The sequence below is a fragment of the Trachymyrmex septentrionalis genome, unplaced genomic scaffold, assembly GCF_001594115.1.
Source record: "Trachymyrmex septentrionalis isolate Tsep2-gDNA-1 unplaced genomic scaffold, Tsep1.0 scaffold14, whole genome shotgun sequence".
Lineage (NCBI taxonomy): Eukaryota > Metazoa > Arthropoda > Insecta > Hymenoptera > Formicidae > Trachymyrmex > Trachymyrmex septentrionalis.
In genome coordinates this window covers 2,299,175-2,313,140 of record NW_017304543.1, presented here as the reverse complement: position 1 = coordinate 2,313,140, position 13,966 = coordinate 2,299,175, and the positions used below count along the sequence as shown (strand labels likewise).

The window sequence follows — 13,966 nt, the reverse complement described above, 5'->3', positions numbered from 1 at the left end:
ACACACACACACACACACACACACACACACACACACACACACACACACACACACACACACACAGTAGATATTAATAAAGCAAATAAAATTTTATAAAAACAACATGATGTATTTGTTTCATTAATAGCGTTACTAAGTAAAAAAATCATTTTTAATTAAAATAATGCTGTTGATATAACATCATTTTCTTTCAGTGTACATATGAGTGCATACAATATTGAAGTAGTAGTGTGTAGTGATGTGTCTTAGGCCGGTTTTCATAATTGCATCTTAAGATCATCTTAAGTAGGTATAGTCTTAAGATGTCATGAATCAAGAAAGCTGTATTAACATCTTAAGACATTGCTTAAAACAGTCTTAATAATAAAATAAGAACTATGAATGCCGCTCAATGATATGTAAATAGTATACGTGCAAGTCTTACACAATCGGTAAAACAAATGATTTTATAATTCCTTTAAAGCTTAAATTTTACGTCTTAAAATATCATTGTTTACGCCGCTATATATAAATGCCTTTCTATAATATGATGCGTTTTTGACGCTTTTGTCTTTTCAATTTGACGTTATTTCATTCGATGCGAGATTTTACACGACATTGAAGATTGAAGACGTTCCTCATGTTTGAATTCCTCAAAGGAATTCGTCTCCCGAATTATCGCCTTTCTTATTGCAGATACGCGTAGAATCCTGAAAACATATCTGGAATTCGAAGATCTGTTTAATTCCTTGTCTATTTTCAAGATGATTACAATTCATTCCTTTCTAGAGATTCTCGAGTAAGAGATTAGACACCATTTAGACGACTTCTGATTGGTCCGTCATATTTTTAAGCCTGCTTAAGATAGAATAAGATAGATGTATGAGATAGAATGAGATGCGTGAATATCTCATTCTATTTCATGCATAATCTATCTCATTCTAGCTTAAGCAGATCCTGAAAAATATGATGAATCAAACGTATGGTATCCAATCAATCTTTTACTCGAGAATTTTTTCTCTTCTCTGCTCGTGATGGTATCGCAGCGTACGGAAACGCACGCGTTTGCTTGTAGATCGATCCATCTCGAGATGGCACGAAAGAACCAGGATAATTGGCGGGCAATTTGCGAGGCGTGTATCCGACTGGTTTCTTTCCGTATAACAGCAAAATATTTCTTTATGTGTACATCGATGTTACAATTAATAAGAATTATATCTCCAAGACATTGAAAAAATGAATTGCCAATATAAGTTGATGCAATTAGTAGGTAGAAATAATATATTGTAGAAATTAAACAGTGTAAATGTAAAATACGTAACACGCAAACATTTTTATCGGTAAAACATTAAAGAGCTTTATTAGAAGATCGAATGTTTGCGTATTATGTATATTATATTTATATTTTACTAATTAATTTCTATAATTACATTTAATTTCTGGGTATATTATTTTTACGCAACAATCGACTTACATAATGTCTGTAGAATGTTTGGCTGTGCATGGCGCGATATGAATATCCATAAACAGAATAATTACATGAGTATACTAAGCTACAAAAAAGGGTTTTGATAAATTGAAAGATGTAATATTTCTATAAATTTTTTGCTTACTTTATTTTGACGATGATTTTGCATTCCAGTATTACATAATGTCCTTATTCGCTTATTATCTTTTTTATTTTGTCTCCAAAAAGAACCAAATTTGGAGCGAAACATCGAAGTTTATTGAACTCGTGCTATTGACTTTTCATTATTTCGACTTTTGTTTAATTTACATCTCGCGCAATTATGTCAGCGTAATTAGCGCTTTTCTTCTCTTTTACTTCTCTATTTGTTCTTTTTTCTCTTTTATTATATATCGGTTGTGTGTGACAAATTTTTTTAAATTTGACAAAGAATTTTATTCTTATATATCTTTTATAATTGAATGTCAGATTAGAAAGTAAAAAATTCATCGTTAAATGATAAATATAATATTCAAAATAAAGACGGAAAATTATTCCAGTTGTGTTACATATTCTTTTTATTTCTATAATTTTATGTTTTTTATACGTCATATTTACTGATAGAATTTTATAATGGATAAAAACCTTAAAAATACATTGAAATAAAAGTATTATGTATAAAAATTGAAATTCTAAAATTACAAAAAATAATATAGAAAAACAGGAAATATGAAGCATGTCGTTCAGTAAAAGTATTTTATATTGTAGATTGAGTAACTATTGCAAATTGTCTCTGATAACCGAACATCTGATATTTTCATGTATTTTTAAATAGTTTTCTATTTTTGAAGTAAAAATTTTTATTTATATTTATTCACAGAACTAGATAAAATTTAAATTGTAACATTTTCAATTTTTCAAAAAATGTTTTAGCTTGGAAAAAAAATGTTTAAACAAAAATGATAACAGAATAGAAAATAGATGATATAAAAAAAATTTTGAGTTGTATGATAGGATTTTTAAGAATATAAAAAAAATACATATTTTATTGAAGAGAATAACAGATTCCTGAAACAACTTGAGGTTGAACATCTGATGAAATTTTTTATTAACTGAAACCTTGATCATAAAATTTTTATTTGAAAAAATAAAAATTTGTTTATAAATAAAGAAATAAGATTCTAATTCAAATGAAGCAGTAAGATCTTATTACTTAATTGTATTCTGGATATTTCAGATTTTAGAAAACACATTGAATTTCGGATAACTTAATAAATACAATAGATGTATATTTAAGTTCTTGAAAATGATAAATTTTTGTTCGAAATGTTTCTTAGCAGATTTTTAACTTTTAATAGTATATTAAATAATTATAATTTAATTTATCATTCTATTAAGTTATTTTTATCGTGATTGTTAAATTAAAGTTAGCCAAACGTTAGCTGAAAGGTGAGATAATTTTTATTTATCAAAATTTCTTTTTTAATCGAATATAATTTAATAATTATTTATTTTTTGATTTATTTTTTTCATTAAATTATATCACTTTTTGGGGATTATTGCCATGGATTATTATTAAATATTCTGATATAATATTTCTAATAATTTAAATATATACTTTTCAATTTACAAAATGTCTAATTTTTCGAAATTGTAGTCTCCGAGAAGATTAATGTCTATTCGCTCATACCGTATGATGTTTTTAAACTCAAATTGTTGGGATTGATCTTGAAGCTCGATTTTAAATGAAAATAGCGTTTAAGTTGTGCGAGGTCAGCTCGACCGAGGATAGTTTATAATAGGAGCCAAGAGGGTATTTAATATCTATGTAAATAAGAGCGACCATGATGCAGTGATGCAGTGACCTGTTAACTTTGCGCGTTGTCCTATTACGGCAATTAATCCGTAACTACATGACTATTTATCACTGTAGGACGTTATCGACGTTTTGAAGACTACACTATAAATCTTTCTTTTATAGAGTTTTTTTCTTTGTTCTCGAAAATTTTTATCTGGAGTATCAACTTCACTGTTAAATATTAAAGGATTAATGAGAATTCAATCTCTTAAGTTAAAAATTACATTTTGTTATTTTTAGCTTTCATATGTATGTAACTTCTAAATGTAAATTGGTCCATTTCTGTGATTAGTTTCAAAATAAACAGTGTCCATATTAATCTATGTATTTAGTAAATAAATGAAATTTGAATCAAATTTAATACATTTTCTTGGGTTAAATTGTTTAACTCCATTGTTCTAGGTATTGTTATAGTTAATAACATTATAGGAGAGCTGCGGTATAGAAATTATTAAAAATAACTCAAATTAGGTATAATTTAATATTATGAATTTAACAAAGTGTATATTTAATTTTTTATTAAAATATATAAAAATTGAAGGAAATTGAAGATTGAAGCTATTTTACCAATTTATTTCCAAATTTATTAAAGAACCTATTTTTAAGATAATGCCTCTAGTTGGAGAATTTTTTTTATCTTCCAATGACACAGTTTCATTATATTCCAGATAATGAAAATATCGATCAGATCAACGTTTATTACGATGTTATAAAAATACTGCACGCATTTAATTGCATAATTTTTCGTTAGTTGTACTTGCGTAGTTAATCTTATTGAGGCAGTTTCGTAATTTCATTGCAGAACAGTATCGTCGATTTAATGAATTATTGCGAAATAAAAGTGAGTTTTATATATATATGGACATGAAATTTGTAATATCGTTAGCGACCCGATAGGGAGCTTAACTTCGTGTTCTTCAGATTGATTTATTGATTCTTTGATTTACTTCTATTGGTGCGATATATATATATAATAGATAACATGCCTTGTTTTACAATTTATCGATGAAATTTACCATCGCAGCGCTCTTACGCAGAAGAACGATTTTTGAAGTATCTAAAAATAAAAATTTAGCTAGTTATATTGTAAAACTAGTTATTTGAAAATGTTCTCGTTAATCATCAAAACAATTATGTGGAAAACTCAAATATGATGAGCACACACAATGCTACAAAAAATGATATTTTGATATTCTAACAACTAGCTTCTACATAATTATTGTAATAGTCTAACAAAATTATTTTCAGATCTATATCTAGCTTCTTTTATATAACCGTTCTTTGCGTGTACATATTATACGCTTTTGTGAACGCAAATGCAATACTCGAGGCATTATCTTGTTGTCGTTACTATGTTAATATAAATACCATTACGCCTTTTCCATACCTATACGCCGTTTTACATTACGGTATCTTTTATTACGGTGTTTATGCTTTAAGAACTCGGTTGGAATTAAATCGCCTTTTGCGATAAGGGCAAAGTCTCGAGAGCCTCGAGTATTAACGATGCGCGAATCTCGACTTTAACGAAGTCGCGGCTATTATTAATCGATCGCTAATGGATCTTCTTTCGCCGTGATTTCATCACTGATATGATGTCTTCGAAGTTCATATTTATAGAATGGCGCTATAAGATGTTACTAGGTGGTTTTGCATAGTTTGCAAGATGTGTGTCTCTGATAAAGATGATAAGATAATTTACGTCTAAATATTGGGAGACCGTGCCGTCTTTGCACTCAATTACATTGAAAGAAGTGCGAAGCTATTGGAAATATGTTAATTGAATGTGTCATCAGTAATACAATACGAAGAAAACCGTATTGCGGAAGTAACCTTTGTAGTTAGTAGGACTAAATGAGCAGACTTGCAATAAAGACCTAATGAATTATTTAATGTTCATTTTGTGTTAATTTGTGTTATAAAACGTATAAACTTTGTATCACATACCATTTAGAAGCAATGGTTTTGCTAACCTATTATAAAACTAGCAGGACGACAAGAAAAAAAAAGAAAGGTAAAAGTAGGTAATTAGTACTAAAATAATTCAATAGCTCTTTCGATTCTGTTTATTTGATTCTGCTAATTTGACAGAGATAGAAGTGGGATATATTAGTCCTTCTTAAACATTTTTTCATTGTTAATGGATTTGAGTATACGATTAGAATAAATAATTAATTTTGTTAAAACTTTTTTTAAAATTTTAATGTATTGATCATATTTACGCAACTATTAATGCAATTCAGAATGAAAATAAAATTGTTATTATTGTATAGTATGCATCATTATGAAACCTTAAAATATCTGCTGAGATTTATTTACGTATTTCTAATGTAAACTTTGAAACTCGATAATTTCCAACAGTTTGTTACCAACAATCATTAATTATTTTGTAATTTGTCGTAGTATATATTCCATTTGCTTACGTGTAATATTAACGTGTGTTACAACTTGCGACTGCTGCACAATTGCAATTTATAGACATGTAAAACCGCCCAATACTACACGATACGAACAGTTCGATATTCGATATTTGGTAGAGAAAGATCGAATTTTGTGTAAATTTTGATTGACATCACGCGTGTGCCTCACATATTCGCGTGTTTGCGCAAATGCACTAAATGCACGGATCGTGTGTGTTAGAGGAAGCCGTTTTCATCCGAAAATATCCTATTAAACAAACCGTGGAGGAAGACTTTCAAGCGATCTCTCTCCTCTGATATATTTGTAAACTTGTAAATACGCTTACTACGTCGATAAGCAGGTTAATCTGCGTTGTTTAGATGTCTGATGTCAACGAATAATGTCGAATAAATGTTTCCGAGACTACATTTCTCTTTCTCTCCTCGTAATAATTTCTTGTTATAATTTTACATCACAATTTATAATTATGATTTATATTATTTACATTTTAATTTCATTGTGTGTCTTTTGATTTCTGTTCATTAAATTATATTTGTATTTATAATAATAGAAAATCGTAGTCAACTCAATAAATAAGTTTATATTACAGCTATTTATATATATATATTTCAAAGAATTCATATTATTTCAATTACTTACTTTATCCATTTTAATTATGCTTTGGAATAATTCATATTAATTTGTAATTATACATCAGCCGAATAATCTTTCAAAAGATATGATTAATTGCAAGCGAATGAATAAAGATTGTGCGCTATATGCATAAACCACTTGAATCAATCAGTCTAACGAAGTTAATATCACAATATAAATCGCTAATAATCAAATTTATTATATGAAATATATCATCTGTCAGATGTTTAGTTTACGTCAATTCATTTCGCTGTCATCTACGATTTTGACCATCTGCTATATTGTGCAAAATTTACGAATCCCTTCGTATCTCCGCATACGTGACAACTATCTACGAACAACCGCTTTTATTCGTTATATTAATTATATCATATTGCACATTGTAGGATCGCCTTACGTTATCTTGTCACATTGTACGAATTAATAGCACCGACAAACGATAATATATAAATATTTGCAATGACATATTACGTGTATCATTTATCATAATGGTGCAGATGGTCATTGAAAAGAATACTGCTCCTGGCATAGATAACGTTTTTTAAAAGGCAAGCCGAATGACATTAGCTTTATTTAGTAATACTACGATATAACGACGTTCGTATTTATGAGGGAGTCATGTTGCGCAACACTTGCAATTTCACGTAAAAGTTGTCTTGTAAATAACAACGGTTATTATAAACTCACAATCAGATGTTAGCATATTATTTGAATTACTTATATTCTTAAATATATATCGCGTAATACCTTTTGTATTAGTTTGTAAATGAAAATTTCGAGTATACATTAATAAGGAGTATTTTTCCCGGTATATTAGCACGAGATATAAAATATACGAGGTAACGATGAATAAGCGATTTGACTCGTGGAAATTCACAATATTTTTCTTTAGGAAGTACAAGACTTCCTGTATGATCTCGTGCATATAATAGGGGGTATTCAGCATTACAAATATACTAGCATTTGTTATATTTCTTGAATAAATGACAATGAAAGCAGTCTACAGATACGTAGTCTACAGATATTGAGTTCTATCTATTACAGATGACGTATGCTGCTTATAATGCTATTGCCTTATTCCGAATATCAGAAAACATTACTGAATATTAGTATAAATAAGCTTACAGACAGAATTCGAGGCGTATGTTGTGGTGACACGCCGGGAATTCGTGTAAATGTACCAAATATATTCGCAAATTATAATGTTCTTTGTCATGTGATATGTCTCTAATCTAATATATCTGTACCGCATATAGATGTATCTCCTTTCAATGAATAACTCTTTTGAGATACTTCCTCTTTTATTTTGGATGGTATTGATATTCTTGTAATTTACGTAAGGTTTTATTTCAACTTCAATTCTTAACGATATATGTTTAAGAGTATAAACTGATATTGTTTAATATTACTTTCCAAATTTCTTATAGTGAAATCTCACTTTAAGAGAGTGGAAATATAGCTATTTTTAGAGAAAAGTGAAAATTGTTATTCTTTTTCAGAAAGTCAAATATTTTCATTCTTCTCAAAAAATAGCTGTATTTCTACTCTCTTAAGTAAGATTTTACTCCAAAAAATTTTGGAGAATAGGTCTATTCTTTCAGCTGAACTTCTTGCATGATTGTTTCTTTTTCTTCTCTCAATGTTGGAGAAAAAAAGATAAACGATGCAAAAAAGTTCAGTTAAAAAGAGCAGGAGGTCTATTTGTTTATTGATATTTATGTTATTTGGGATTTTTTGTTGTATCAGTCAATTCTTCTGATAGCTGTCAAATTTAATAAGATTTACTAGCAAGTGTAAAAATCAATGAGTTAACAATGATGTTTGTATATTTCTGTCAAATATTGTCATGTCTCACGTAAATATAGCACGTAAGATACACATAATTATTTTTATTAAATTAAAAGTTCGTTATATTTTAATTTTGATCGTAATTTTCGGGTATTTCGCGATTAAAAGGCAGTTTATCAGCAAACGTTACGGCTAGAATCATTTTTGATCCAGGCTCATCGAAATAAATTCGCCAGTCGCTTTAATTAAGAATGACTCGCGTTGTTAGGACTCGACCAGCGTTCATTCCATCCATCGATTATCATTTTACGTTGGCCGTAATTCTTTAAATTTTTTTGCAGACCTGAAAGTTCCGCGGGTCAGTACGTTCGTTAATTATGTACGGGATGAAACGAGTTATGTTACTCCTACTAGGGCGGTCACTGAATAATGCATATGTACATACACGTAGATCATGCAGTACCGATACATTTAATGGCCGATTGAAACTTAATGAGGAGCCACACCGGAAGATTTCCCGATAGTATTTTATGAGGCTCCAGGGAGCAGAACTCTGTAATTGTTCTATCCAAGAAAATTATATCTGGCCAGAACTGTTTCTCTCTCATACTCATCTTCGCCTCGATATAGTTTTCATTAGCTAAACTCACTAACACTAAAAAGATTCCAAATTTTGTTCCCAATAATTAAATTTGCAAAAATTTTTAGGGAATTTCAAAGTTTCCAAGATTGTTCGAAACTTCACGGCGAGCTTTATGAGTTTGCATTAATATGCATCTTAGAGGAACTTTTAATCTAGTTTATATTGTCGCCTAATTTCTAATCTAGTTATCCAATTATTTGTGAACGCCTTTATGCAAACTCAGTGCCTCCCTTTTTTCAGTTTTTAAAATATATTTTTAGCGAAATAATGTTATCTCATTACACACACACACACACACACGCGCGCGCACACACACACACACACACACACACACACACACACACACACAACGCATCTAGCTTTCTTTCGGCATAACTGCGTTATGCAATATAAAAGAGGATTATACGCGATATGTACTGGTTTATCTGTGGAAACGCTGTGTACGCTGTCGTATGACTAAATTGATAACGGGGCGAGTGGCACAGTTCTGCGTTACACCGGTGGGAAATGTAAACACGCGAGTTATTCTGTGTAAATCTAATCTAATTACGGCACATCCGGATGATACGCATACCATACGCGATACGTACGTGTCGTACGTAGGTACCTATCGTTAGCAATTTGAAATTTCCATACGAACTCGTTACGGGAATCTCGGATTCCGCCGCGGGGTCCGCAATCAGGCCGCAGAGCGGAAATTATTTTCTGTTTGGCTCAATTCCTCGCGAAGGCCGCATGACGAGGGTGATAATTATGTGCGATCCTAAACTGCAACGTAATATCGATTTCGAGTCGGATATTGTTAACGAGAAGCTTAATTATTTTGCAGAAAATTTGCGAAACGATCGCACGCGTAGATCGTGTAATTTGCACTTCTCTCATTCGCGTTATGGAACATGATTTTATGTCGTCGTCATCGTCGTCCTTGATTTTCAAAGATACCAGATCAGCAATTTGCTATTATATCCTTCTCTTATATTGTACTCGGTTGTACCGTGTTCTTTTCCAGTAATTATCTTTACGATTAATATTTTTTAGTCATTAACTGTTAGAGAGTACTTAAAGTTGATTACAGTAAAGATATATGTTTTGCTTTAAACTAAACTGATAAATTATTGCTATTTTAACATTTTTATTTTATTCTTGCTTATAAATTTTTGTGAATTATTTAGTAATTGAAGAAAAAAAAAGTTTACATTTTTTTGAGCTACTTGTAAATTATTAAATTATTGAGAAATAACGTCGGGCTTTAGATATGCGAGATACTATTTTTCTTTTATTTTGCGAACTAGCATCTCGCGTTTGCTAGTTCTTCCAGTATATTTTTCTATACACGCACGCTTAATGAATCACACCGATCATGCAATAGCGTGCATGTAATCACGCTTTTAGATTTATCGTCATCGATGCATCGTAGTCATTGAATTAGAGTTTATGACGCTTCACTGCAACTATCTATCGCGGTATTTTATCAACGGATACTGCACACGGTATATTTTGTCATGATTTCATCGTATATATCAGTCAACCTCCACGATCGAGATGGCATAGAACTAAACTACAGGATAATTCACACTTCCTGCTAATAAATATTAATAACAGATTATTTTTATGACCATTATTATTTTATTATTTCGAGTACTTTGAGTATCTTTTTAACAAGAATTTCAAGGTAGCTCTTGAATTAATTCTGATAATTGAAATTCTGGATAATGAATTTTTACCGAGAGATCTTATTTCTCGTACAATATTATCGTACACGTCTCATTAAATATAATTATTTTAGGATTACGTTGAAAATTTACAACTAACATCATTTAGTCGGTACTCTCTAGACTGTATCTTTAGCTGTACATAAATAGGTATATAATAATGCTGATACTAAGAGAAAATTTTAGAAATAATAGCGAACATTAATGGATCATTTGTCTACTCAATTAAGACTTTTACAATATAAAATAATTAAATGTTGCTTTTTATGCTTCTTAAAAATATCCACAGCAAAAGCTCTTTTGGCAAAAGCACTTTTAGCAAGCATTACATTTTATCGTAGATTTTAACCGGCTCGATAAAACGTTCGCTTGATACGGTGCTCTTTCGAGCAAACATTTTTCATTTTGATATCAAGGTTATTGTTTTTTCTCGAGGATTTCTTGTTGCGACTAATTATTATTACTGTTGTAATTAAGTGTTCGCGTAAATAAATCCAACAAAGTATGGCAATTCGATCATAAATGCATGCGATAGCAAACGTATCAATATAATCAAACGTAGAGACCATTATATGTAATTTTATACAATTGTATTTAAAAATATCTGTGCTTCTTTATGATACAATAATATTAATTATTATGCGATTGTAATTAGCGGAAATTAAAAAAATTGTTATGCGCGTGTTTATATAAAGCGCAAAATCTTACGTTCGAATGTAACTCGTTCGTGTCAGGCACAGTTTCATCGATAATACTTACTACTTAATATTCATACGGTCGTAATAATAAATCATCATTGCGGCTGTTGCCGGTGCACGCCTAAAAATGCATATTGAATGCACAGCTATTTGTTTACATATTCATCTATCATACACAGGAAAGTTCTACGTAAAATGGTATGTTTCGAAGCGTTTTCCTAGCGAAACACCGCATAAATTCCGCGATGTCGTGCGCGCATTACACGAAGTATCATTTACGTTATAGCGATGCGCATTGTTTATTCAAACGGAAACTGTAATCTAACGGTGCTGCGTTTCTATGTCCGCTCTTGCTCTCTTAAACTAATGACCGACCGGGAAAAATATGCCGTTAAGTATTCTCCTTCTTAACATTTATAAAATGTAATTATCTGCGAAATTAGGTCTTTCTGTTCATTGCCTGAGGCCGCGACTTACAAACGTACCGTTTTTATGTATACTGACATTAACATATGCTACATTTCGGCGCATTCTATGTATTGTATATATATATTTCGCATTCTATAAATCGATATCTTGTGTATCTGTACATTTCTACGACGCGTTCTCTCCTATATTTAAAATATTATCGACACATTTAATCATAGAGATTATCGAAAAATAGAAAAGTCGAGGTATTACATCTTCTGAAAATTTTCTTATTACATCTTGTTGATGAAAAGTCGCTCTCAAAGATTTTATGTGTTGTTTTACTTTTAGACAAGACAGAAAGAAAAACAGAACGTACTTTCGAAAAATTACTTCGTCGCTTTTCTTTCATCTTGTCCTCCGTTTACACACGTTTCGGAAAAGGATGTATGTTCAGGCACTTTATCTTTTGTGGTTTTTCGCTCTACCATCCTATCGTTAAGAATTAGAATCATTCAATAAGGCAAGAGGAGAATAATGTTTCAAAATTTTTAGAATATTCTTGATATAACGCCCAATGTCTTTTTTTTTTCATTAACTCTAAAAAAATCTTATTTAAAACTTTTTCCTCCTCTCTTCTTAACATCTCTTCGATTAAAATTATTCTATACTTTCGTGCGTCTTGATTCACGCGCAGATGAAAATAGTTCCTTTCTAAAAATTGCGCTTGAAATTTCTTTCGCAACTTGTCTCCGATTCACAAATCTACGTGGAAAATTTGCTCAGTCATCTATCTCTTCTTTCTTCTTCCATTTCCTCGATTAAAAATCAATCTCAGTCTCCTTGCGCCATTCTCTCACAGATGCTTTCGCGAGACTTAATTTCAGCTGGCGACAGCCGATCGCCTACAGTCGACTGAGTCACCTTGTCGATTATGGAATTTTTCCTTGATATCCATGACTTGGTGTTTTATCTAAGAGCTCTGGAAATTTTCACGATTGGAGATCCGCGATCGAAGTAGTTCCGGCGAACCCTTATTCGTTTCTTAAACGTAGCCGTCAGCTTCTAATTTTAGGGCGGCTTCGTAGGAAGGTAAACCCTGATCGTCCCTCGGGATATCCTCCCGTTTGTTGATCCTGTTGGCCTCCGACTCGGTGGGCAAGCTGCTTATCGGGGGTGAGATAATATTGCTCGGATCGTCAGACTCGTCCTTCTTGTCGGTCGGCGAGGGCAGCGCCCGAGGGTCGAAGATGAGGCTCTCGTAGGCCGGTGGCGGGCCTGAGGTCACAGAACACGGCGGAAGAGCCACGGTCATTCCCTCTTCCTGATGGGTCTGAGATGTTACCGATCTCTCGATGCACTGTTGGAGAGAAACGGAATTGTTAAAAATATAACAGTGAAACACTGGGCTAAAAAATACATATATAGGAACGAGAGACAAATATAAAAGTTCCAAATGAGTAACCTGTCAATTTAACAAGAAGTCTATTTTTTATTTCTGCATTGAACTGCATTAGAACTTTCTTACTTTCGCCAAATGTCAAACGTATATCTATTTTACTTTAAGTTCTAAAAGTGTACAATAGTTTAGCTGTATAGAAAAAATAGAATTAAGTATAAATACTTTTATGTTTGCTTTTTATATCTGTCTTTTTCATATCATAATTATGACAGATATACATCGTTAATTCATTGTACAAAACATTCTTTTTATTTATGTTTTATATTTGTCTTTATATATCTCGTTCTTTTTACATTTTTATATTACGTCGTGTCTGTTCGAGGCACGATACAATACGAGTTTCTAGGTCTGAAAGTGTGAAGTATGCACGTTGTCGCATTGCGGCGTACAATTCCAGCCGATGTTCTCGCGCTCGTTCCTTTACGTGTAACGCGAGGGCGTGGTTTCCGCGAGATATGCGAATTTTTATTTAATTGCGGGCGTAACTACAAAGGTGAGCGAGAGGTTGCGTAAAAGGTCGGCAGGTGGATATAAGCTACTCGCGGTGCGCACATTGAGTCGAGTAGGTGATGTGATTTAAGAGCTTTATGTAACATTATGCAGAATATCTTAAATTCTGCGAGAAATATTGGAAGAATTGTCGATAAATGCTGGAAGTTTGGGAAATTTGGGATAGTGAGATCTTATAGAGATTTTTATATTGAAAATTAATATTGAATTAATATTGATTTAATATTGAAAATTAAAGACCTTCCTCATGATTTAAATGTCATAAATAGGTAACAAATTATCATGTCTCTCTTAAATTTTAGCTAAAAAATTTATATAATTAAATTAAAAATTTATTTTAATCGTCAACGGATGTCATAAAATTTTTAAAAATTATGTTATTAAATAAGATTAAAACTTAACTGAAA

General features: G+C 31.3%; 2 protein-coding genes across 10 annotated transcripts in view; one reads left to right on the top strand and one right to left on the bottom strand.

Annotated features, from left to right (window-relative positions):
* Window positions 1-13,966, top strand: part of LOC108745592 (probable beta-hexosaminidase fdl) — a 41,937-nt gene that overhangs the window by 2,475 nt on the left and 25,496 nt on the right. The gene's annotated exons all lie outside the window — the stretch shown is intronic.
* Window positions 11,319-13,966, bottom strand: part of LOC108745593 — a 17,394-nt gene continuing 14,746 nt past the window's right edge. For all 5 annotated transcript variants that reach the window (XM_018481835.1, XM_018481837.1, XM_018481839.1 and 2 more), the window contains one exon: window positions 11,319-12,947. In XM_018481835.1, the coding sequence (XP_018337337.1) occupies window positions 12,633-12,947 (315 nt within the window). In that variant the 3' untranslated portion in view covers window positions 11,319-12,632. The remainder of the gene's footprint in view (window positions 12,948-13,966) is intronic.